Source organism: Anas platyrhynchos, chromosome 4, assembly GCF_047663525.1.
Source record: "Anas platyrhynchos isolate ZD024472 breed Pekin duck chromosome 4, IASCAAS_PekinDuck_T2T, whole genome shotgun sequence".
Classification (NCBI taxonomy): domain Eukaryota; kingdom Metazoa; phylum Chordata; class Aves; order Anseriformes; family Anatidae; genus Anas; species Anas platyrhynchos.
This window is the reverse complement of record NC_092590.1, coordinates 10,163,555-10,190,775: the sequence shown is the minus strand read 5'-3', so window position 1 is coordinate 10,190,775 and position 27,221 is coordinate 10,163,555. Positions and strand designations below refer to the sequence as shown.

Genomic DNA, 27,221 nt, shown 5'->3' with positions numbered 1-27,221 from the left:
TGGCTATACCCATAGTTTCAGCCTGCGTTTTGAAAGGAATGGAGTGGGGAGAGGAGGGGAAGCAGAGGAGATGCCTTGGGAGGGGGAAGCAAAACTCCTAGAGTTTGAAAAATGTCTGAAAACCACAGGCTTCAGGCTCTGCAGATGACAAGGGCAAGGTTCCTTGGAATGGGACCTCATGGGAGAGTGTGATGCATTTGCTGTGGGTGACAGGGAAACTAAAAGCTTGAGGTTGATAAAAATCCAATCAAGTAAGTGTGAGTGGTATCAAGGCTCTTAAATTTCCCTACCCAGGCCCTTCCTGCCTTTAAAAAAATGCTTCTTTTTATGGGAGTTTTTAGCATGGGGAGGGACTCACAGTAATCCCGGGGTGCGTAGTGTGCAGTTCCCAAAGGAATTAAGGATGGCACAGGTGTCCTTCAGTATTGCTTATGTTGCCCTAATTTTTAATCAATGAAGAAAGTCAGAATTTTCACTCTGTGCTATTCTACTTCCCTTTTGAGGTACAGAGCACTTCTACATATTTTAACAAGTTTTTACTAATGGACAGTAGTTCGTTACGTACTGACAGAAATCATGCACTTCTTTCTCAAATGTCTATAAGACTGCCATTTAGAAAAAACAACAACTAAATAAAGGAACAAAAGAAAAAACACTTCCCTGTCCCCAGGTGAGGACATCTACTCCAGGAAGAGCTAAAAGGGATGAGTTTTATTCTTTAGCAATTGATCCCCTCTTTTCTCAATGTAGTGGTTGAGAATGGGTTCACTTAGACATCAAAAGCTGATGTGGTTGAGGGAAGCGTTGCAGGCAGAGTTGAATTACTCTTGATCAGGTTGACTGTGACAAGCTGCTTGTGTGGTTTCGTGAATTCCTGGCCAGCTGTCTGAGCAACTGGGCATGGCTTTTGCCAGTACTGCAACTGGAGAGTGTTGTGCGTGGTCTGAGAGCTGTGGGGATGCATCTTTCAGTCGAAGCTTGGCTACAAGTCAACGATTGAGTGCCAGTTCCTCTTACCAAAGTGTCCTGAGGCAGCAGAGACAATTTTGGGCTCTACTGGCTGTAGAGACCATTTTTAAACCCTAGACTTACTTCTCTGAATCTTGCTCAGCTCCGAGCAAACAGAATCTCTTTTACAAGATTGCAAGACTTTCTTTAGATTCATAAACGTGTAAAAGTAGCCACGAGCCCCAAATCTTTGCTTCCTTTCCTTTGCCTTCCTAACATGTTTAATGCATGGCAAAATTCCATAGATTTCATTTTGCTTTCCAACTATATTTGCTTTTTTTTTTTTTTTCCTCACAGAATTATCTAGGTTGCAAGTAGCCTCCAAATGATCTAGTCCAACCTCTGAGCTAACACTAACCAGTCCTCCTCTAAACCACATCACTGAGCTCTACATCTAAACGTCTTTTAAAGCCCTCCAGGGATGGTGACTCCACCACTTCCCTGGGCAGCCTGTTCCAATGTCTAACAACCCTTTCGGTAAAGAAGTTCTTCCTAACATCCAACCCAAACCTCCCCTGGCACAACTTTAGCCCGTTGCCCCTCGTCCTGTCACCAGGCATGTGAGAGAACAGACCAACCCCTCCCATCCATGAAGTATCTTTTAATTGTTGTTATAAAAAAGTCCCTTTTCTGCCTTGTGTGTGTGCAAGCTCTTGATTCCTTTGGTTGCACAAGTCTGCAAAGGCACTCTCATCTCTTTTGGTTCTCCTAAGATTCAGCAGGTCTTTTCCAAGAAAGCTGCAGATAGCATGTTTTGTGAGATGTGAGGGGTTTGGTCAGCCACACATCAGGAACTAGAGAATAGTTTTGCTTGTCAGAAGAACCTTTTCATGTTATGGATGACTGCATAAAGTCTCTTACTGTTTCTCATTGCTGAACTAATAATACACTTTATTTCTACCTTTGAGTCAGTTTCCAAGTAGGAGTAGTTGAAGCATGGCTTAATTTTGTCAGGATATGATAGTTTCCATTACATTAACTTGCAAGGGAACAAAATTCATCTCAACTTGCATTATATTCCAAGTGCAGTAGCTTCAAAGAAATATTCAGTGAGAGATGAAAATAATGAAGGGGAAAAAGCTCTGGTTGAAAAGTTAAGCAGTGTTACTGCGTATTCAGTACTGGGTAGTGCTGCATTAAGGCAAGATTTCAGCTTTTGTTGTTTCACATAAAAATGATAGTGCTTTGAAGATGGAGTTCTGGGTGGGCTGTGATTTTTCAGGTAAGTAGTGTTCAAGCATTTACATTTTAGTAAAATTTCTAAAGGCAAAACATTGTGTAACGGCAAAGTTTAAGGCATGTGGAGTAGATTTTAGGTAGGGAGCTTTGTAACCATTCTTAGCATAAACTCTGGCTACATTTAAAATCATGCTAGCATTTTAAAATAGTGATGTTTTGCTTTTTTTGATACAATTTTGGGGAAGCAGCCTGTAGTTCTTGCATTCCTTAGTATCAAAGTTTACTCTCAATCTCAAAAGATAGCTTGGATAATAACAGATCAGTGGCCAGAAAAATAAGCGTGCATGTAATTCCAAACAAACCCACATTTGTTTTGCCAGGGGTAATTTAATAGCACTGGTTGCAGTCTTCAGACCAATAAGCTTTGTGCCAAACTGCAGGAAAAAAATGCCTCGCATGAAGCTTTCCTCAGCAGTATGACTCTTCCCTTTATATAGGTAGAAAAGACAAATGAAATATGGCAGTTGTATTAAAGTTTTATGAGATGTTGTAGAGCTTTTCTTCCATCAAGTGTGGTATTAGATATATTTTGCTCTCTTTTATACAAATAAAGCATTCTTTCTCATTTCTCATACAAAAATCAATATTGGTTAAAAGAAGTGCAATTGAGCCTTCAATAAACATCTTAAAAATTCTTTCTCATTCACACTTAGCTAAGATCAAAGCTGTGGGCTTAGGTGCAGATACAGAATATGGAAAAAGAATTACTTCATCTGCTTTTATCATTTCGGTGCAACTTCCTCACTTTTATCTTCAGAGTTTCTTGCATACTCGAGCCCTGTACCGTCCATTTGCATGAGGGTGAACTTGATACCTTGGGTGTACTTTCATTATGATTATTTTATCTTTACAAATATTCCTGCCCAAGGAGCTGCTCCTCCATGCCCAGCACACACGGAAGCTGTGTGGCTGGGCCTGAAAGCTCGGCTCCGGGAATTCTCTCCTGATCCAGGACCTGGCAGTGCCTTCTGGATGCTCCCAGTCTGCGTGGGGATGCGGTGCAGTTGGGCACCATTCCTCGTGTAAGAATACACAGACACGACGCAGCCTCTGGGCCCACGGGGTGCTGGGGCGGATGCCAGCAGATCCCGCTTCTGTATAATCAGGACACCGCGATTCTGGAAGCAATAAAAAACGTTTTTAACCCTTCAGCTGGCACATGCTTTCAGCACCTGACCTCTCTTATCCCTCCCAGCAATTCCACTTAGCTTTGTCCTTACCCAAGCCCATTATAATAGGAAAATGTAGCTGAGCATGAACTTAAAATGAGACCTTCTAATTTAAAGACTGAATGTGAGCTTTGTCTGCATAACCAAAGTAATCTCAAGTGAGATTAGTGTTTTATTCTCCCCGTGTACTATATGAACGAACTCCCAACCTGTAATGCAGTTTTGGGTTCCTCAAAAAATGTTTTGAAAAGCCAGAAGAGTTCACAAAAGTTCAGAAAGAGAGGTAGGAGTTCTACCAAGTCCCCTTCTGTAGGGGGAAGTATAGCACGCCCAGTTTGACCTGTAACTGAGGCAAGGCTAAAAGTCTGAAAACCCTTAGGGAGAGATTTCTGAGAGCAGATAGCTCTTCAAACTTGCAAGGGGGAAGGGGGGGGGGGGGGGGGAGAGATATTCTGTGTTTGTAAGATGGAACTAAGCAAATTTAAATGCAGCATAAATAGCAAATTCTTAAGTCTTCTTCATGGATTAAGCATCCTCTTTAAAGGACCACTCCGGTCCTCTTAATTTAAGGTCTGAAAATAGCAGTTGGTTGGTGGTTCTACTTCCTGTGGTATCACAGTCTGGCCAGACTGAAAGAGCTTCAGCTTGGTGAATGTTGTTTCTTTTTCTCAAGCTGGGTAGCCAGCTCCAGAGCTGTTTGCTTTTGCTGCAAGAGTTGAAGAAAACCAAATGAGATTCTGATAACAAATACTTTTGCAGCTAAGTGCTGTAAAATCACAAGTCAGTTTCTTATCCTAGTGTTATAAAACACACAATTTTGCTCCAAGTTAGTTGAGGAATACACTAATAGTTATCTTTACAATTAAATCTTAGCATTTAAGCAGAAAGGGGCATTTTTACCATTGAAAAATGTAACTCCGAGCGAGCTGAGTATGTGAATGCATTCTGCTTTATACATTCAAATTGCAGTATTTATTCAGAAATAGTAGTTGAACCTATTCTAAATGTGAAATATTCTGAGCAGTTTTACTAGCAGTTCTGTGGATGATCTTTCTGCTGTGGTTTAGAACTAAGCAGATGGTTGTCACTTCAAGCTGATGACCTGCCCTGTTTCTCGAGCATCACAAGCCCTTGGGGGTGGGATGGGAGGGAAATCAACGTTCTGGCTTCAGATATTTATAATGGATTTGAAATGATTTTCTTTTTTTAATGCTTTCTTCTCTAGAACATATGAAGGATATTCTCGTGATATACGAACAAGAAGCAGAAGAGTGGGCTGTTTATTTAAAATCTCTGTTTGGGCTCGTACTGAATGAAGAAGGAATCTTACTCTACAATCTGGAGACTTTGTCTTTCAAGCACCTGGAGTCATTCTCTTTACCCTGCTACAAATGTAAACTGCTGATACTCTCGTGTGGACTTCTTAAATGCCTAAATCGAGAGAGATGCTGCTTTCTGGAGTATGTTCTTCAGCCTCCAGATAATGTGGTGATTCTCCTTTGTGGGGTGGAGAATTCAGAGATTCTTTACGAGGTACTGACCTTAGGTGGAAGGAGCAGAGAGATCTACACTGATCAGGAACCTGCGGAGTATCTCTCAATTGTTACTGGAATTATTCAACCAGGTAATTTTAAAATGTAAACATTGTGTGATTATTAAGTTCACTGTCTGCATCAATACCTTTTGAAAGAGAGAAGAGCGAGCATTTGAATTTTCTCTAGAAATGACGTATTGCAAAAATGTTTTGATGCATTGGTTGTTGAAGTCTCAGTGACTTCAATGTTTTTTCCTCGTGACTTACTGGAGTCCTGTCATACATTCAGTACAGCTTCAGTTTCACAAGAAAGCGGCTTTGGAAAGCCCAAAATCTGCCAGTGGCACCTGTGAGCCTACCAGCACTGCTTCGTGGTTGAAGAGCTGGCATACACTTCACTGTTTCCTGGGTTTACAAATCTCAGAAATAGTACAAAACTATGGGTTTCTTCAATCTCTTTAAAATGCTTTAACGTGATAATGTATGTATATCTCTTCAGGTAAACCTGGCCATGAAAAATGATTAGAGGCCAAGACCCAGCTTCATGGATGGCATAATTTCCAGTGTGGCACACACAAGCTGTAAAAGCAGGAGTCCTCTTCCACTTTTACAAACTGAAGTAACAAGTTTGTGCTGAAAGGTCTAAAATCGCTGCGTCTGTGTGTGTTTGCACATCCATGGAAGCAGCAAAGACGAGCTCACGTTACAATTAGCACTTCTGGAATGTAAGAACAGTTCTCTGGAGGGTTAGAGGCACTGAAATGGCAAAGTCCGTGTGCATTAAGTTTAACCTCTTTGTGCCAGGCTGCACAAATATTACCAAGCAATAGCTTTAGAAATGCATTGCTCACTTGGGAAGGATGACGTGGGTTGTGCATCAGTTTCAGGTATATGGCAGGGTGTTCTCTGTAGTCTCTAGGTCTCCAGCTCCTGCTGTTCTGTTGGTTGTGTTTTTGTGTGTGTGCGCTAAGCAGAACATTGTGCTTCTGTTTTTATCTGCAAGGTGCCATTTTTCTGGCATGGGAGCTTGTGCTTGAGAAAGACGTCCTGCAGTTTGGGAGTTTTACTTTGAAATGAACCTGTCTCCAGCAGTATTTCTTCATGCAAATGAACAAATGACAATATTCTTTTGAACACTGGGGTCGTGACTTATCTGGATGTCCCTCCTGCCTTGTGCTTGAGCAGATACATTTCAGGATGCTGTACAGCTTCCAAACCTGCCCTGAATGTCTCTGCACACTCGTGCTGTGATGACATAGTCTGGCTAAACTAAATCTTAGGCTGCTCCTTCCCAACAGTCTCTCATTCTAACGTTTCTTGCTGTTAGTATTTAATCTTTTCCTCAGTATATCTTCTGAGCACCTCTCAGACTTCAGGTTTCTTTCTGAGCTGCTTATGGTTGCCTGCTATGGCTTCAGGAGGTAATGCTTGAAATTTTTGCCTGTGCCTAATATTTAGCTTCAGAGAAGTTCCTTGGCATCTTCTCTGTGAAATGAAAACTGACTCTATACCATCTATGTGTGTGTATAGGAAGGAACTGTGCCCAGGGACAGCCAGTTGACTCACGCACAGGAAATTGCAAACTTTTTCTGAAAAGATAAACAGTTCACTAGAAGACAGATGACAGATCTTTACTTAGGTCTGTGTGTTCACAGAAGTATTTATGGCATCTGCCCTCAGGATTTTACTTACTTTTACCTTTTACTTTGCTTACTTCAACGTCAGGTGCCCGATAGGTGCCCAAATCACCATTCCTCTGGCAGTTGCCCACTATCAGAAGCTTCAGATGAAGAAGAATTAATTAGAAGTTGTCCAAGACCTCTGTCGCAGTGTGTACGTCTGTAGCAGGGCTGCCCTGACAGCCTGGGATCAGACAAGATCTGTTGCCTGAACTGAGAGCAGCGTTGCTGTCTGGTGCTTTGGGGTGTAAGCCCTCCTTCGTGCACGCAACTGAAACTGCTCTGGCCCTGTTTTTTCTGTCCCGGTGTGCCTCGGCCATCGGGCAGGCCAGCTCAGGTCACTGCTTGCTAGGAGAGCTAGGCACTGCTCTTGGATGTGCTGTGCAAGAGTTGTGAGCATGAGATGCTGTCACCTGGGCTCCGAGGAATAAGGGTGTGCCTTGCTTATAATTCTACTTTAGCTTAAAGATAAAGGTGACTGCAATGCCCATATTTAGGACATTCTTTTGTAGAACCCTATTAGCTCCTAGACTTTGATATCTCTGGCGGAGATTTTGAGAGATTACGCATTTGGGAAAGACGTTTTTCCTTTGGGTTTAAAATGGCTTGCTAAGGGGCTATTAAGCATACTTGAATCGCGTCTCCTTTGAAGATTTTTTTTTTTTTTCTTCAATGTTTTCTTCAGGATTGTGCACTCACAAGATGACCCATATGGAGAGAGAAGGAAAATCCTATCTCTTTTAATTGTTTTCAGTGCTTATCTCTTGTCCCTAATATTTCTGCTTTTAGAGATAGCAATGAAAACACGGTGGTGTATGTTCTCCACAGTTTTCTCTTCTTTTTCCTTCCCAAACATCCATTAGTGTTAATTTGTTCCTCCATACACTTGTCATCTTGTCTCTTCAGTATTAATAAAGAGCTGTCTCTCTACGAAAATCTAAAAAATTTTGCGGCGTGCTCTAATGACAATGACCGCATGGCACCGTGCCGTTGTTCACCACCACAGCTCATTTCCTTTAATCCCTAAGCACAGTGGGCTGTTGAGGTGTTAGGTCTTGACTGATTCTACATTTCAGGGGTGGCTGGTAGTAGTTATAACCGCTGAATATGGATGCCAAATCAGCTTGTCACAGTTCTGAAGAGAATTAATAATGGTGTAGGTTAGGTGCTAGCAACCAGCATCCTACTTCAGCTTTCTCCATGCTCTGTAAACTTCCTAGGTAAGTTCTCAGCTCTCCTTCCTGTCGTAGATGCCATCTCTTTGCACTGTTGGAACAGTGTGATACAGAAAGAGTACAAAATAAAAGTAATTTTGTGTTCCCCCTACCAATTATTTTGAAACAGCGTTTCACCTACCAGATAGTGCCAATTTCATCCCATTGGAGCAAGGGGTGTTAGAATTTCCTTCTGCCTCTCTACTAGTATGTGTACCAAAAATCCCAGGCAAATAATCAGAATTAAAATGCTTAGTAGAACTAACTGAAATGCAAGGGCAAGGGGGTTTTGTATCCAGCAGGGAGCTTGTTCCCCCTGCAGTGTAATCCAAAGGCAAAATCTGAAGGGTTTGTCATCCCTGTTGGGATGGAGCAAATGGAGAACATCTTGGGAGAGCAAATGGAGAACTGAGATGTGTGGAAGCTGATCTTTCTGACACGCTTCCTGGCTGGTGAAAGGTTTTATTGTATTCACCTTAGGCAGGAAGGAGAATGCAAATATTTTTGCTGCTGTCAAAGGATTCCTTTAACAGGCCTTGTTCACGAAATACTTCACAGCGATGCTATCTGACTCTTTTAGGTTCAGATTTAGAGTTGTTTTTGAATTTTCTGTGACTGTGGTCATTGAAAGATAAATCTCTGAGATTAGAACATTTAGAAATGTTGTTATTTTATCTTCTGTTATTCTAAGATGGCCCAGTGTGATCTGGTGTTCTCTTTTCAACAGCTCTCAATAATATTGCTGAAAGTAGGGTCAGCAGGCGCTTTCTTTGCATTCATCTTTTCCTTTCCCTTTTTCTTCCTATCATTTCTCCTTGGTCTGCTGAGCAGTGTACCCCTTTTATATTGAATTGCACTTTCAATGTATTAATCCAATACCCTGATTTTTTTTAGCCTAGATATAGCTGTGGGTTGTTGTATTTCAGGACCACACAAAAAAACTTGTATTTCAAGTTCAGGCTATTCATATGCTTGAGCAAATGATTTATAGATGGATAGTTGCAGCTAGAAGTAGTTAATTAGATCTCTAAATGTCCTAAATTCCTCCTGCAGTTATTTGTTCATCGGTATTGGTGATGCAGAAAGGAGGACAGGTCTCATCTGATACAGATACATTTCTGTGCCACTATTTCTAAAGTGTGCTGACATTTTTATGAGATTTTTTTTATTTTTTTGGTGGGACCTCTCAGTATAGCTCAGGAGTGTAAGTATCTATTAGCCTGCTTGCTTTTTTAAATTTGATTTGATTGTTTACAGCTCAAAGAAAACTTAACAGCTCTTGTTATTTCTAGCATTCCCCCTAGCAAGTGGTTGTCTCTTTTCTGCAATATGAAGAGAATCTGCTGCTGTAAAAATGAGTAGTTGAGAACTGTTCAACAAACCTACATGTAGCCATTCATATCTGCTAATGTCTGAAAAAGTGGGAAGAGGTATGTTAATCAGCACAGCCCAAAAAAGCTGAATTCAGAGTCTCTGATGGCCTGGGAAGGATTCTCAGGAGGAATATTTTCACCTGAGACAACAGCATGACATTAATTTCTGGCTGTTAACAAACAAGTATTCAGTGCACCATCACGGTTTTAATCACCAAGAAGAGTAACGCTAAGAAAATTGATTTTGCAACTAGTAGTAAAGTATAGCTCTGGAGTAATGAGATACTGACATTTTGTGTTTGTCTCTAATTAGTTCATGCAGGACAAACAGGCTAGGAGCTTTAAAAAAGGTCTTAACATAGACAAATTTCTAGGCCACTTCAAATATGGGGGTAGTTTCCATTGTGTTTCCATTTGTAGTTGTAGAAATTTCTGTTGTAGAAATGGTAGTTTCCATTTTCCATAGAAAAGAGAAACGAGCTTTTATGGTGTCTGTTTCCTGTTTCACTTTATTGGAATTGTAGCATGAGTTTGGGTATAACGTTTGAGTACTGGAGCAATACTTCATATTTTGAGTTCAGTGTTGTGTTTTTCTCCTGTAAAATCCTATTCACATTGGTACTCAAATAGAAGTAACTAATGACAATGTGAGTTTTCTTAGGCTGCCAGCAGAACTTGTGCTGATGGAGCAAACCTCTCATTGAAGTGGGAAGTTTTCCCCTTTGAAATAAATAGTAGTATTTCACCTGGATTTTGACACTGACTTGGAGTCTACCAAAAAAAAAAAATAAACTAAGCATTAGCACGAAGCAGAGTTCAAGAGGAAACAAAATCCCTGATCTTTGGGTTGGTTTGTGTGTGAACAGTGTGATTTTGTACGTGCAGGAGCTAAAGCCAGGCTTGTAAAGCTTCTTGCGTGGGCACCCAAGGTTGAGTAAATGGAGGTAAGAGGTGGTTCTGGCTTTGCTTACTGCCAGAGGAGGCTGCAGTAGACAAGACCACACAGTTGCCCTTCTCTCCGCCTTCTCCAACATCTTCTCAAGGTGTGTTTCTCCACCACCTTGCAGAATGACTGCAGGATGGCAGTGCAGTGGTAGGGGCTTGGGAGTGGGACTGCTACAAAAAACAAACGTGTTTAGTGTCACTAGCTTGTTTCCTAAGGCTCCTGGTCCTGGCTATCTCAAACCAGAAGAGAAACGTAAGAAACAGCCTGCTGTTGGCAGCCATGGATCTGTTCTTGAGACTGCCTGCCCCTGCTGCTTAAACTCTTTGATTTCTGTGTTCCTTCGTGTCTTACTCTTGCAAAATCCAAAGCCAACTTTAGTCATCACATCAGATTTTTCAGCAGCTCATTTTTTGATCTGGCTGGCTGGTCGAGGTGACCCGTGTGCTTGGGTACTGAAGCGTGCATCGGGTAGTGATGTTTTTCCTCTGTTTTTTAATGCTAATTGGATGAAAACTGCTTACACCTGGGAAAGTGAACGTACAGATACCTTTAAAAGACATTCACTGTAGGACAAATTCATGAAGTTTTTTTTATTAATAAAGTCAAATTAATAGAACATAAGCATTGCTGCCACAGCATGTACTACTTTAAATTAACGTACTGTGATTTTACTGTTGTTTATTTAGGTTATGCATTTTTCATTTTAAAAAGGAATTAATGGCTTTATCATCATTAGTCTGCTCTTTCAAGGTTGTTTGTGGACACATTTTTGTTTTTTATTGCACAAGAATCTGTAGCCTTATGTCTTTAAAATACCATATTATTGACTCCCCTCTAGTTTTTATACTGTGGTTACCAGTCACAATTGTGGAAAAGTTATTGGAAGGCATCTAGGGAAGTCCTCTGGAAGTGCATTCTTTGTGTGTTTTCTGGCATGCAGAGATTATTATAGCAGAAGTGCTCTTTGTAGTTTCACCACAATGTATTTCTATTATGTCAGTGTCAATTCATTGAAAGTAAGATAAAATAAGGGTTATGTTTTCCTAATTTAAAAGAAAGAAATAAAAAAAAATCACTGACAAAGTAGTATAGCACCTATATAAGCTCATGCTGAATAAAATTCCTATTAGGATAGGGAAAAAAAAACAAAACTTTTTGATATAGAATCAGATTTCTATCTTGGTAGGGTTTCCCTGTAATGATTCAAATGGCTTTGAGGACAGAGCTTGGTCCAAAAAATGTTGTTACAGTTAAAATTGTAAGTGTTCAAAAGTCAGAATGCTGCAGATACAAAGTAGCCTATTAGATTTTAATTAGGCCCCTTGCTCATATGCACTGATTGCCTTTAATTACGTAAGTGCATTCTTTTTTTTCCCCCTCTCAAGAAGCTGGCCTCATTAGCACGCAGGATAAGTAGTACTCAGTTAATTAGCAGTTATTTGATACTTTGTTTTGTGTTGGAGTTTGTGGCTGCATTACTGATGCCATTTGAATGGCATCTGTACGCCATTCAGATCCTGTTGAGAAAACAGAATTATCAATTTGCTAATGTGCTGTGCTGTAGAGCTCATTTCTGTGTGATGAGTGCTACCCCACCAGGGGGGTTGGTCACCGTTTTACATACCAGTATTTAGCAAGATTAAGGCAAAGCATTTCTTCTGGTTCTACTTGGAGGCATGGCTTTTTGTGACACTTGCCACCATAATGCACTCTGTATGTCCAGATTCAAACTCCCTTTGCTTTCAGATCAGTTGTGTGACTGCTCAGACATCTGCAGGTCATCTGTAAAGCCTTTCAAAGAAAAGAGGAATACAAAACTAATGAGAACTTCTCTGAAGCATGTTTTAAAAGGCTTGCTACCTTTTTTGCCTTAAAACTTCAGGATTGGAACAGGAAATTATTTAAAATCTCTGGAGCAGGAGTCAGCAGATATCACTAGCCTTTTCCTCTCACTGGAATCCCCTCCACATTCACTGGACTCCTGTTATTAAAAGAATTACTGAATTGGGGTAAACAGCACCATCTTGTAGTACAAAACCACCAGTCAGTGCCAGAGTAGGTCTGCAGATCTGCTCCCAGTACAGATTGGTTTAAAAGAAATAGTCAGCAGTATACCACAACGGAGAGAGACTGCTTTTGAGTGTTCGGTTTCATGCAATCTAAATAAAGTGAAAAGATCAGTCATTTGGTGGTTTGCGGAAAAGGGGTAAATGCAGTTCCATCTGAATCTATCTCTGGGATTGCTTTCCACTCGCTTTTGGATTTTTTTCTCCCTACCTGAAAAACTGTAGCTTTAAGATAGCCTTATTACCCATTTAGAATAACATCCAAAATTTCATCTTACAAAAAAAAAAATTCAAATAAATGTATTGACATTTCCTTTTTTGTGAGGCTCTAAGCTGCTTGTCCGTTTGTTAACTGTTTTCCTTTGCCAATGTTTTGATTGTTTTCTAATGCTAAGGTCTTCCTTAGGGCAAAATAAAGATTCAGTGAAACAATAAATTTGACAGCAGTGATGATTACTATCCTAAGTTGATGACAATTTAAAGATGTTTTGTAAGAGATAGCCATTAAAGAATTATTCTCTTTCTTAGGTAAGCCACAGAACGAAAGTCCTGGAGCCTCTTTTTCTTACATATATGAAGCCGTTCTTGCAGATGGTGAGTTTGAATTCCCCTTGCATTTTCTGAAGAGTAGTGGCTCTATTCAAGGAGATGAAATTTGTTTCCTTGCATCTTGTCAGACATGAAAGGCAATAAACTGATCTTACCATAGCGTACAGCTGTGTAGAGGAACATGCCTTGTTTTCAGACATCCCACCCACACATCTATACCATGTGTTTTTGTGAGGAATTTAAAAAGAAGAAGATTCAACAGGGCCATTTCCTTTTTCCATGAATTCAGAGTGGAAAAAAAAGGAAGACCTTGAAAAAATATTTTTTTCTGTTCCCAAAATATGGAGTTTCGCTTGTGGAGAAAAGAGCTGATCAGATATTTTGGATAGAGCAGTCCTACTCACATTATATTTGCAGCATCAGTCACTGAAGGATGCTGCCAGCTCGCTGGTTCTTCTTTACTGGCATGAATTACATTTCTATATGTCAGTGACCTATGGAGTTTAAGATTTTAGCTTCTTAAAGTAATTTCAAAACATTCACGTTAACTTACATGCTTTTAAACGCTTACCGTGCTTTAGTTCACAATGCTTAACAGTCTCAGGGCACTTGTACTGGAGACTTTTGAGATAAAAATAAAATGGCAAATGCACTCAGTAAGCTCACTGCTCACACTTCAGACACTAACAGGTGTGCATCGTGCAGGTCCAGACGAGAACTAGCTGGAAATAAGCCCCTTTGAAATGTGTATAATATGGAAGTGAGTATTTAGCACCAAGCATTTCTTCCTACTAAACCTTCTTCTATTAGTCCCACCTCCCTTCCAACAAGGATTGTCTTGGCATTGCAGGTGTAGTGGTGTGATCTCAAGCAGCAAAGTGCTGTAAAGTGGCACTGTTTATCCCTACAACCCTATTGTGAAGGTTTCTATGGATGCCTCTTTTGGTCCTGTGCTGAATGGACCGTGGCTTAGTGCATTGAAGAAGTTTGCTGATATAAAGACGGCTTTTTGTCATTACTGGCTCATCAGCAAGTTGCTCAATAAATTGGCATCGCTGCTCCTTTCATTCATGTTTGTGATGCCCAAAAAGGACAGTAAGAGAGGGAATGGTTAGGGAAAACAGAACTCTAGGAAAAGACTGAGGAGATGCTCCTCTAAGCTAAGTCCTCCTTTAAACCCTGCCTCTTTTTTTCATGTGTAATCCTTTTCTTCTTTTATATGGAGACTTGAAGAGCAGCTTTGAGTTCAAGTTTCCCATCAGCTGAGTGGTTGATGTTGTAATAAAATGAATTGAGGATTTTCCAGCTAAGGAAGACTTGCATCAAAAGCAAAAAATTGTGCTTGAAATCTTTGCTGGAACAGTCTGGACCGCAGATTTCAGTCAGCTTTTGGCAGCTACCTCGGTAGCACTGATTGTATTGAAGCACTTAAGACGGAGAGATCTGAAAACTTGTCATCTTCCATGGCAAACTTGCCTTCCTTCTCACCGCTTGGGAGATCCGTGTCCCATGCCATTAAAATCAGCATTACGTTATTCTTCCCTTCCCACTGCAGCCTTCTTCCTGCTCATGGCTGAGAAGTTCTGCAGGATCCCAGGTGGATGCCATGTAACCTGAACTGGTTAATGATGTCTGGGTATTGCTAAGAGGAGCAGATCGATTCTCTGCTGACGTGATGAATGAAAGAGCTGACTAGAAAAAAGGGATTCCCAGTAATGGTATCATACATGTGTGGTTAAGACTGACTCCTGAATGACTACAAGGAAATGCCTGGTCAGGATTTCTTCTTGGTGGTGCAATGGGGAGTAGTTACCTGATGCTGCTGCAAAACTTCAAAGGGAGAAGTACCCCCAGAGGAGAAGTGATTGCATTTTCCATGATTCAGCGTGTCAGTCTTTTCAAAGCCAAGGAACTAAGGTGGCAGCTGCAAATGAAGCGGTGTTAGTGCCCTGCAGAAAGCATGTGAACCTTCCAGTGGCTGGGCAGGATTTGACTTTGGATGAGTTGTGAAAAACGCTTTTCTCTGATAAGAAGTGAATATATGCAGCCCCGAATTGGATGTATGACACAAAACAGAAGCGGCAGTTTGTGGTGGTTTCACGCTGCTGGGCAGCTAAACTCCCCCACAACCGTCCTCTTTCTACCCCTTCCACAAAGGAAGAGGGGTGAAAATACAGTGAGAAAGGGCTCAAGGGCTGAGACAGGACAGGAGGATTGCTCATTAGGGACAGCCTGCTCCACCAGGGGCCTCTCCACGGGCTGCAGGGGAACTGCTGCTGCCTGCCTGGAGCACCTCCTGCACTGACCTTGGGGGCTGCAGGGCTGTTTTTCTACATTTTCCTCACTCCTCTCCCACCCCTGCAGCCCTCCGCTACTAAAACCTTGCCACCTAAACCCAATACACAGTATTACTGGAGAAATTTTAAATCAAGGAAGTTTTTTTTTTCTTACAACAACGTTTTTTGGAAGGTGTAGACTGTCATGCTGAAAGTTGAAATGTGTTTTTAGTGTACAGGCATTGCACAAAAGTAGGGACAAGCTGAGGGAAGATGGAATTTAGACTTGAACTGGAATGAAAGTTGAACAGATCAGAAGTGCAACACCAAAATAAGAAATCTTAAGCAACGAGGGCGGAAAGAGCAGTGAGTGGATGACAAGACACACACACACAAAAAGAAAACAAACAATATATCCAATAAAGCAAAGATAGATGGGGAATGAGCAAGCACTAACAATCAATAAGAAGTGATTGACTAAAGTGAATTGTGCAAGGCCTTGAGGGAAAAGGTCAGAGAGTACATTGGAAGATGGAAAAACAATATGATCACTGCGATCCTTTGGGGAAATATGAGCTCCAAGCAGATGTGAAAACAATTGATTTGCTAGTACCTGCCAGTGATGGAAAAGATCCAGTTGTGGAATGCTAATCACCATGTTACAGATTTATGAGGGCTCATTCCTGTAGGTGACAGCTGAACAAGTCAGCTCCTTAGCCACTCACAAATGCTATGTATTTACTTTATTTCTGGTTTCTCTATAACAAAAGTAGTCTTATATTTATTACTAGAAAGCTGCATTTTGAGAGATTCCCTTGTGGTTCCTCGGGAAATTTTCTGCTCTCCAAAGACTCATTATTTATAATTTGTACTGAGGTTGGAGAAGTGAAGCAATCTTACTCGGATCAGGGTATGCAGTCTTGTAACCATATAGCTAAAAAATTTGAATGCCTTATTGTTGAGTTGCATTCATTAATTTATCTGCAAAGCATGACTAGCCTAAAATTTAAGTACCCATTAGCTGATATTCACCTTCAGAAAGGCTGTTCCCTTCTGTGAAACGGCTTTGTCTTTCTGAATGTTTGCCTTTAAGGTTTATATCCCGTACTATTGAACTGAATGAATTAGGGGTGGGCAGTCTGAGCACAGAAATATGATGTGAACACGTAATAGCTGTCTACCCGTTAAGTTTACTAGCAGACATCTTTTGGTCCTGACCAGTGTTTTTTTCAGACTAACATGTGCATACTGTTAGCTATATCCTTAGCCATAATGAACTCAAGAAAGGCTGGCACCTGGTAACAAAGTAGATGGCATCCCTTCCAGAGGTAAAGGAGCTATCAGAGCCCTTCTGCTCTGCTGTTAGTTCTTACAATGCTATCTGAAATCCTCTTTTAGTAGAATCTGCGTGTTCTGGCATCTGGGTGTTGGATTCAAGGATGGTACCTTAAAAGGTAAAGGCCTCAGATTTATTTTCATATTCATATACCTAACAAAAAGAAAATACGAATTAGAAACCAAGCACACACATCTAAAATACTACTTTTTATGGTGTTCCTGAGAAATCAGTGTGCTGTTTAGTCTGCTATAAGCGTCAATAGATTTTAGCTATTTCAAACCAGAGGTGGGAATAAATTGCAAAGCATCCTTTCCCCTGGTGAGTTGGTCTTGCTAACAAATCATTTTTATTTTTTTTTCTTTTTCTTTATTACCAAATGTGTCTGGTAGGAATCTTTCTGCTGACTGAAACTGTGGCAGCGTGGCATGGGGAGACGCATGATCTCTTAGACAGGCACGTCCTATATAACTTAAAGCTGAACAGGTCAAGAAAAGCACCATAAATCTCATTCAGGGATTGGTAGAAGCCTTGCACAGGTATTGGAGCTCTGCTGTCATACTCAGAGCAAGTTCTGCTGTTTGATAAACGAGTTGCTGCAGTCCAGGCTAGCTTCCATTACCTGATTGATTTAAGGGATGCTGCGATGTGGAGCACATTGTCTTGTGTCAGTGGTTGGATACTGCTCACAATCCACGTCCTGTACTTTGAGTAGGTCAAAGGCTGAGGGGTGCCAGCTACCTGTGTCTCTCCACCCCAGCTCTCCCAGTGCAGTTGTTAAAGGACTATTCAGTTACGTCAAACTTCATGGCCTTTCTGCCTTGTCACTGAATCTTGATGGCTGTAAAAGATATTCTTCATCAAGAGAATAGCTTCTGATGTGGTCAAAAGGGGAAAGTTTGGCTGCTCACTGCTAGATCCTTGAGGATGGTGTTTGTGAAATGTTTAAGATTCGACCTGAAATCTGAGTCAGCAGCTGGAGAGTAACACATCTCTGTTATTCTTGTTGTAACTGTCTCGGACTTGGGGCAGTGTTTGGTGCTGTATCATCCTTTACTGAAAAAAAATAAGTGTGAAGTGTGTGCTGATACCACAGAGAAATGGAACAAAAAGCCCGTGTTCTTACTGTGGTAGAACTCCAGTAACCCTGAAGTAGCTGGATGGGTTCTTTAAGAACATTAAAGAATTATGAATTAATTCAATAATATTAGGCTTTAATATCTGAGAACTGCTGGTGCTCACAGAGGGCCAGGTTTCAGTTTGCCTATCCCAGGAGAAGACTCAGGAAGGAAGTACCTGCAGTGTAGAATCTGGAAATAACAGGCTTGGGCTCCATCAGCAGTTCTGCTCCACACCTGAATGACCTCAGGCAAGTAGTTATTATTTCCAAACTAATTGGCGTGCCTAATAGCTTAGAAACTTTGGGAAAGTCTTTCTGTGTGTCTAAAGCTAAGCAGAGCGGTCGTATTCTTCGTGCTGCTGCTACAGCTGAAAATCATGGATTTGATTGCACAAAATGTGATATACAGGGAGAGAAAAACCTCTAATCTAAATGTATACACTGGAACCAAAACACGGATTAATGAGTTTATCAAATCTTTTTTTCCAGGCCACAGGCAAGTTGGGAGCTAGTTAGTCGTTTTAGCTTTGGATTGCCTCTGAATCTACAGTTAAAGTCATATGAAAGTACGTATAGGAACAAACACCTGCAATTTCATGCAAATTATTTCTTAAGTAAGAAGTATTGAGAAATTCATAGTAAATTGCTTTTTGCAGTTCTAGGTGTTTTTTTTGAAGGTGAGATTTTTTCGTTTGTACCCCTCTTCCAATCTGGATACACCTACAATGACTTTTATGTTGTTTCGATGCTTTTATGCTGGCTCCATTAGGCTACAACTACATCAGAGTGGTGAATTATGTACAAAACCATGCCTGATTAATACAGAAAAGGTGGGTACGCACCTTTGCAATCAAATCAGTCTTTGCCTGCATGTACATAGTGAAGCAGAAAACAATAGATGTGGGGGGAACACTATGCTGTGGGTGAGAAATAGGCGTGAATGAAGATTGCAGCACCATCCATTGCTAATATAACATGAACATCGTCTGAATTCTCAGAAAAGAAAATGCTGTTCCTCATAGCTTTTAAGGAAGCTGTCAGTTTGATGCTTATTTGCAAGAAAAATTGTTCGCTATAAATAAAGTAACAACCATTTTGGAGACATGGGCAAAATAGGCCAACTCACAGAAAGCTACTGTTTTTGACAGAAGAACTCAACCATGGAAGCAGAAACTGGGACTGCGAATGATTTTGAGAAAAACAAAGATAACTGCCAAAGTATTTTACAAAAGATGTATGATTCAGCATAGAGAGAAATGTTATTTAGCACACGTTCAGTAACGAATGCATTTACCTTGGTCTGGAATTTATACATGACAGAAAACAAATGGAAGAAATTAAGTCAGATGCTTGTATGTTTGAGCATGTTTAATCATTTTCTGTGATTTTAGAAACCTTTCAGTTCCCAAGGCCTCTCTCACCATCAGTAAAATAAGACTTTTCAACAGAGTATAGAAGAGGAGATTTGCTTTGAAATTATATCTTGGCAAAGACTTATGGTAAAGATGACTAAATCCCAAGTTCATGCTGAGTAAGATAGATTCGCTGAATGGCAAGCCCAGCATGGTGGATGTTTGCTGCTGCCATGTTTCTTACAGCCTTTCTCAGGTCTTCTCTAGAGCAACCCTTGCGGTTAGAAGCTGGCTTTGATTGCCACTCTGCTGCAACTCGTCCTTTTCCTCATTTTTCTGCATTTAGGAGGTTGCCTTTGTGTGTGTGTCTTTGGCTCTACTTTCAGTCCTCGTCTCTGATGAGTGCTCATATGTGTTTGACTTCAAGCTTTTGAACTGAAGGGCAGCCAGTTTTACGTGAGCCTCTCTTTAGCTATACCTCACAGAACAAAGTGGGACGGCCACTGCCCATACCTCACATCATGCTAGGGAGCGATCTCACCATGATCATGCCTCAAAAATTTGCTGAATCTGACTGAAATGCTCTTCCGTCATCTTCTTCACTTTAATCTTTTGATTAAAAACACCCCGTCTTTTCCTTTGCGTGGCAAGTTGGCCATATGTGCTTAATCACCTTTCCATTCCTTGTCATGTCTGAGCTGATTTGCCCCTTATTTTCCCTCCTCTTACTTGTTGTGTGATCTAGGGATGCATGAGGACCTTTTTCAAGGCAGTTTCTTTTCTTCAGCTGGCATTGCTTTAGCAAGACCTAAAGAAGGACTGAAAATCATAAAGCTAGCAGGATTTTTGCTTTTGTAAAGCCAACTAAATTTTGGCTGTGAAACTCAATCCATGAGTAACCTTTGAAAACATATAAATCTTTTATAAGTTTGTTTTCTGCTATTTTTATTACCCCAAATCTGTCGCGTACATTGTTGACTCAAAACATGTAGCAAGTAATCAAAGACAGACAATTTATAACCCACATGTAGACTGCAATAGGAAAAGCTAGAGAGGATATTTACAATTCTTTTTTTGGAGGAGGTCGGATGTGATCGGGAAGTTGTTCAGAAGCCTCGGCTAGGCATTAGTTGTTGAATGCACAAGGGATTAGAAGGGCTTCGTGAAAATTGCAGTTCATGCAAAGGAATGCAATTTCCAAGTCATTTCATGAATTCAGATAAAAACGTGGAATTAGAAGCCGTAATGCTATCCAAAACTTTTTGTGTAAAATCTACCAAATTGATGTTTTGAAGTTACGTGACCTAGAGAAAAGATTGAGGTAAAACTGAAAACATCAGCACCCTACCCAATTAAAGGAATAACTGCTGCAGTAATTTGAGGTAAAATATTTGATTATTTAAATAACATCTTTAAATTAAGATCAGTTTTTTCTGCGTGGTGATCAGTGATAGATATTCGTCAAAAGCAAGCCAATAAAAACAGCCCAAAGGAGATGGAGCATTGCCCTCTATAACAGATGATAATTCCCAGCAGGAGTACCCCAAATAGTCAATGGAAGACTGTTGTAGGATTTGGTTTCTTTTTAGCTTCTAGCTCGTAGTGCTGTCTAAACATCATTAGTTATTAACAATAACTTCTTATATTTCGACCCTACAAGAAAGGATCCATTTTTAGTCATCCATTATTTTAATCATTACTGCTCCATTTGAACAACCTCACAGATAGGTCACTAATGTAAAAAGTTAAAAGAACACATTCACCAAGCTACACCTACCCTTTAATATATCCACTCTCTTAGATATTTTAGGATTATAATGACGTTCCTTTTATGTTTCTTTTAAGATAATCTTTGCCTCCAGTTCTAAATTCTCTTTAAATGATTTTATTTTTTTTCTTAAAGCCTTAACAATTGATGAGGCTCCCTAGCCATCACTTTCTGGTCAAACGCAAGACCATGAAGAGGATTAACTTTGAAGATGTCCAAAATTCAAATGTACAGAAGTCCTGTATAGCAAATAACACCTTCTGCCCACAGTAAACACAAAAGATGTCTATACATATGCTCCATCTGTTTTAGCAGTATATTATCACCGTGATATTAAACCCTTATGAACCATATTGCTTTAGCTACTGCCACCAGCCCATAGTTTGCTTAATTCCTGGTGTATTGCTTGTTCAGCATCTGTAACTAACACTTCGCTTGGTTGTTCCATGCCATTTTAGGCTAGGTAGTATGCAGCTGCTGGTAGGAGTCTGAGTGCTGGAAATGGTGGTTCTAGAGTTTGCTCACTAAATATAGGGTGGTGATGATATAAATCCCTCTTACTCTTAGACTGCTGTAGATCATTTTCATTGATACATATATAATAGAGACTTGACATTTACTGGAAGAGGTCTTGCTTGATCGTTTTTAGCTAATAAATTGCTAACCACTCTTCACAGTCAACAGGGGAATCCCTCATTCTATTTAATATCAAAGTCTGTGATGTGAGAGCCACTTTTCTTAATAATTTGTGTAAACTCTAAAGCAGTGCAGTCCTAATTTTGGCTGGGCTGCAGTCCTGATAATGTATGTCAGTGCGCATAATAAAAATATGAAGAGCAGTTAATGTAGGAGGAAAACATTATCCTAATTTGAATCAAATTGATAGCACTAGTATTGACCTTGCTAGATGAATTATTGCGGACATTAAAAGGTGGAAGCAACGGCTATCACCTTTGATAAGTAGAGCGCAGGCTGTAGAAATACAGTTATCACGAACTTCACATCGATTAGGATGTGTCCACACAATCCTTGAAGAATGATAAATGACAGGAAGCTGGCACCTATGAATCCAGTGCCTTCCAGATTTATTATTCAGTCCTTTCACTCTGTCTGGCTGATAATGAAATGGTTCTTGTCTTTGCAAGGCTCCTTTGCATAACGTGGCAGAAGATTTTTCAGAAGAAGCACGCACCTCCTATGAGTTGCCTTTTGAAGCTAATTCTGAGTATGTTAGCAGAAGATTTATGAGTGACTTAAAATCTCAACATAGAATATTCCTGAAGTACATGCTGTGGGTATACGGCATCCTAGGCACACAAAGTAAAAACTGTTCTCCCCTGCAAGGGTTCAGGCCTTGAAGGCAATACTGAATAAAGTCTAGTCTCTACCATGATAATCAGAGAAATTAACTTATTTTTTCAGCTGGATTAGCTAAACTGCATGGATTCTCTTTCAGTATAGTCTTTACTCAGTTTAGTTTATTTGACTTTCAAAATAAACCCAAGCAAAGGCAACAAGAACTACTTCAATTCAGGGAAGTGCGTCTACACATAGGCTCAGTGTAATTTTACCAATCTGCGCTGAATTCAGCACTTGCATTGCGAATTAGTTTGCACTAAAGGCATGATGATATAAGCAGGAGTAGGCTGGGGAAATTTTAATAGCTGGTGATGAACACTGAACCGCCCACCATAGATGTTCACAGAACCTTTAGCTTCCTCAACAAAACGTGGACAAATGATACTTTTTTTTTTTTCTTCTTCTGAGACCTCTTTAGAAATCAAAACACATCTCCAAAACACGTTCTCCATCAGGCGCTGCATACCAAAGTTTCTGTACTACATTCGCCAGCATAACTTTGCTGAGCGCTTGCATTTATTATAGAAGAAATTTATTAAAATCCGTGCCTTCAGAAGCAAAGCAAGGTTGGTAAGGAGAGGGAACATTCTGTATCAGAGAGAGTGAGACATCTGGGGAAATAAAGGCAAGCGAGAACTGGGAAAACTAATTGTAAATTACCAGCACTGATGCTGAATGGAAAGAGTTGTGCGCTGCTCAGGAGTGCTGTGTGGTTTGTGTACCTCCGTGACTTGAGCGCTTCTGGAAAGAAGTAAAAATGCCTTTGGTATTTGTTTGAGCAGAGGCAAATTGCTACTGTTCTGTATGCTGCCCATCACAAATTTATATTAATTCCACATCCATTTAAAAGGCAAAGATGTGCCCGAAAAGTTATTTGTGTCCCAGAATGTAATTGGCTGTGCATGTTCCGTAATTTAGAGTAATACAAGATCCTGTTGATATCTCTCAGGATATTGTCTCACCAGCCAGTCAGGATTTTTAACTCTGAGCTGCTTGGGATGTTGTCATTAATCTAACTAGGTGTCTGCAATATGCCGGGTAATCTTGCGTGATGAAGAGCTGCTGCAGTCCTTTGAGATGGGTGGCAAGAGTGTTTTGTACAGGGTAATAGAGTGTCTGGAGCCGAGCAGTAATGATACAGCTGAGAAGCAGCAGGTGTGAGGAATAGCCTTGCTAAAACCCAGGCTTAGTCAGAGCTCTGCAGATGCAGTTGTCAATTCTTTTATATTTCCTCATTAAAGCTCGGTGATTTGGTGAAGGATTCACTGTGGCTCTTGGGCCTTTCCTGGTACAGTGGAAACAGAAAAGAAATCGGTCACAAGCTGCCTGTACGATTGGTGTAGCACATCCAAACCCAGACTACCCTACACAAAATATGTAAGCCTTTGGGGCCATCTTTTTGTTCGTGAAGGAGGGCAAAGGCTGTGGAGTCTCAGTGTCAAGGAAATGTGTGTCTGCTGCTGTGGTTATGTGGTCCCATGCATCCTTGTCCTCACCAATCCTTCCTTGCTATCAGCAAGAGAGTTTCTTTTACTGAGACAGCAGAATTGGCTCTTCTCTTCAACCTCGGATGTCGCAGTGACTTTGGTTTAAAGGCCATGTCTGCTTTGACCCCAGTGAGATGAAGCATATGAGCAGAGCCTGTTCATGGAAATAAAGGTTGCAGGACCAGAACTACAGAGGCAAACTCTTGATCAGAGGGGAAAAGCTCACCTTATTTAAATTAAGGGGAATTTTGCCAAGCTTTCACACAGTGCCCTTAATGTGACTCCAAATGCTGTGCAAGTTCTCTAGTACATTTTAAACCAAATCATTGCCATGTTTTATTGATCTGGAGTGATTAAGAATATCCTTTGCCTTATTTATTTCAGATGACCAGAGCAGCTGTGATTTTAACTTACCAGATACCAGGGGAGCTCCAGAAAAAGCAGATCTCAATTTTGAACCAGAAGTACTGTCTGAAACATTAGAAGCTAATGAGCAGTCGGTATTGGTGCTTCCAGAAAGAATATCATGTGAGGTAAGGTTTTTGGATGCTGAAATCTTCAGGATAACAGTCAGTGTTCTTCTTTTTCTGCTGCAGTCTCATTCATACTGTATCAGTTTTGAAAACAAATCTCAGATAAGGGGCCAAAATGAGAGTGTATGAAGACTGCAATCGGATTTATTTTGTCTTTGTGTCACATCCATACTGCAGACAGAAGATTTGCAAGTAAAATAGTTTTGAGACAGCCTCTGAGGGATTTTATTTCTATGAGAATTATTTGTCAGCTTGGGTAGAGATGTTACTGTCACGAGGACCTTGTAGTTGAGAGGGAGCATATAGTCAGTGACTTCTGGAGATACAGAGAGCCTCTTGTGAAGAATCCATGATGGGCACATATATATGTACCCATACTGCGTGAGTTATACAATGAGGGATTGTGTGAGCATATGCCTTGCCTAATTTTAAATTGAAATCAGAAATATTTTTGTATACATATCTGCATGCACGTCCAATGGACACAAACGTTCATGTGTGTTTGGTTTTGATCAGGGTTGCTGTGAGAAAATACGTGAAAATGTAAACAGAGGAAATACATTATCCAGTGCTGCATTCCTTCGTGTAATTGGGTGGCTGTGGTCAGATATGGAGGTTGCAGTTAAAATGTCATATATTTTGCTTGCTGTGTTTCAGCAGGCTTGCCCATATGTTAGCCCTTGGGGGCAGATTACCAGCTGAATATCAAGTAATAAAAGAGATGTTTTATTTTGATACGTACCATTTATGCCATATCCTATACATACAATAACAACACTTCAGTTCAGGAGGCAGTAGAGGGCTGTTGTCTCGGGTTACTTGCTGCTTCTGTCTTACTTTACTGTCAGCTCATTGTAAGAGTTTAAATGAGTTTTAGGTATTGTAGGTTCTTCTTACATGGCTGAATGTTGTTTTTCTAGACTGTACGGTAGAATAGCTGTAGAAGAAGTAGCACTACACCTACATATGCATTTAAAATACTGCTTTAGAACATTGGTAGGTAAGCTGAATTTGAAGTACTACATTAATTTTCTCATTTATTGTTTGTAAAATAGTGAAGGATAACACTGAGCTGGCATCATGTTTTGGTGTTGTGATGTTTTTTTTTGTGTGAACTTATTGGTAAAGGAACTTTCCTTCCAACTTATGTTTTAATTTGCATTTTATGCTTTCAGTATAATTTTATGAAAGACTGACTAATGGGAACATATTTTAATTTTATAGAACCCTGGTGAAATATTCATTTTGTTGAAAGATGAAATAGATGATGAAACTTTTGAAATTGAATTCATAGCAGATAATCAACGAATTAGGACACAGCCAGCCTCTTGGAATAAGAAGGTGAAGTATATGAAAGCCTTAGGTAAGAAAAAAAATTCTTTACCTTTAAGTAAGGAGAAAATTTTGGACTCCCTTCGCTTTTTCTGATAAGTAGTTTCACTTCCCACTGCTTTGTAGGTGTTTCCTGTACATGGGTTTTGCATACAGAACATTTATTAATAATGCAGAGAAGCAAGGCCTTGTGATTTATGGGAAGCTAGGCTCTATTAGGTTGTTTTTGTGTGGTTAAATGGCATGTGGCAGTCTTAAAATGTCATTGATTAGTCACAGATTAACATTCTTCAAAAACACTGCCATAAAATGGAAAGCTAATATTCTTTTCTTATTACCCTATTACTAAAATGTTTCATTTTACATCTAATGCAGTAACTTTGGTTATACTCCTCTCTATAATTCTTACTGACATAGGAAATATTTTTCTTTGTTCTTTTTTTCATGTTCATGCCATTTCTCTGTGTCACTCAGATCGGCTGGTTTATAATGATTTTTTTTCAACTGCCCCATACATAATTTTACTTGCCATATTTTCCTGTTTTGCCTGGAACATGATAAACAAAGGAAAAAACCACAGCATTTTATCTTAGGAGATCTACAGTGCCAATTTAAGGGTCACACTTGTCCCCGAGCACTTAATGAGAGTTACAAGTTAAAACAGTTATGACCTAGGCATTCAGAGTGTAGCTTGCCATTCTGTTGCATGCTGTATATTCCCAAAGGAACTTGCATAATATTTTATTTTATGACCATTGCAATATAACTTTAGGTAGGAAGAAAATTATATGTTTAGGCTGCATTAGGAAGAAAATATATATGTAGGCTACAGTTCTCTTAGAGCTACAGGCTTCTCGGCACTATTTTGGAGTAACTGTGGCCTGATTTTTCATCCTGACCACGGTCCATGTGCCCTTTGAGTTCTTTACTGCTGTAATGGTGCAGAGAGTCTGCTTTTAGAGACATGAATGGGAAATACATCACCAACAGGAAATTTTCATCAGTAACTGGATTTCAGAGGAGGAAAGCTTAAATCCTTGTTCTCAGGTCTTAAAGGATTCTTCCAGAATGATTCTATAAGATCACTGTTAATCACAGGGAGGATCCAATAATCGATGCAGAAATAAATTGGGAACAGTAAATGAAATATGATGAAAAATGTGGTAGAGACCTGCAGTTTAATTTCATTTCTGAAACGTTTTTGTTTTTGAAACATTTCTCTATAATCCTTGTTACAAAACCTGGAGAAGTTGAAGTTTGGGAATACCTTTTTTATAATGAGGATCTAGCTGATCTAACATTATAAGAAAAACGGGGGAAAAAAAGGTTTGGGCAGCTTTCCATTTAAGTTAATGTTCTATTCATTTAGTTTCTCTGGCCCTATTACTCTTCTCCATTTGCAGGGCTGCCCGTTTTTATCGTTCTGTAGTGGGCAGAGTTGGAATTGTAAGAAAACTGTGCTAGTGCTGGTATGGTACAGCAGGATGCCTGGCACAATGAATACTAATGAATTATAAAATGAGCTCATAGAGAGGGCTCATGCTGCATACACAGAGCAACTCATACTTAAGTAACAGGCTGTACAAATGCCTCTTTCCTTTGCTTTTACTAGGTAAACAACTGGAATGGAGGTAATTATACTGCAATTTCTGCAGTCTAGTTCAAGTCCAATTTTGAGAACCTTGCCTGCAATTAAGAAAATGTTTCAAAAGATGAATAGCAATTTGTAATAAATGAACTTTTCCTTAATTTGTAGACATAAGGGAGCTGATTATAGGTCATCAGTCCATCAAAGGGAAGTTGGAAATTGGAAGTATACAGTTTTCACCTCCTTTCTAACATGAAGCAACACAGTAGCTTTGTTTCATACAGATTTACAGA

General features: G+C 40.0%; 1 protein-coding gene across 8 annotated transcripts in view; it reads left to right on the top strand.

The window, feature by feature from the left end:
* Nucleotides 1–27,221, top strand: part of BANK1 (B cell scaffold protein with ankyrin repeats 1) — a 138,585-nt gene that overhangs the window by 14,575 nt on the left and 96,789 nt on the right. For 6 of the 8 annotated variants that reach the window (XM_038178678.2, XM_038178677.2, XM_038178679.2 and 3 more), the window contains 4 exons: nt 4,642–5,040; nt 12,757–12,822; nt 23,860–24,008; nt 25,233–25,371. In XM_038178678.2, the coding sequence (XP_038034606.2) occupies nt 4,642–5,040; nt 12,757–12,822; nt 23,860–24,008; nt 25,233–25,371 (753 nt within the window). The remainder of the gene's footprint in view (nt 1–4,641; nt 5,041–12,756; nt 12,823–23,859; nt 24,009–25,232; nt 25,372–27,221) is intronic. The other 2 variants (XM_072036978.1, XM_038178682.2) reach the window with 1 other exon arrangement.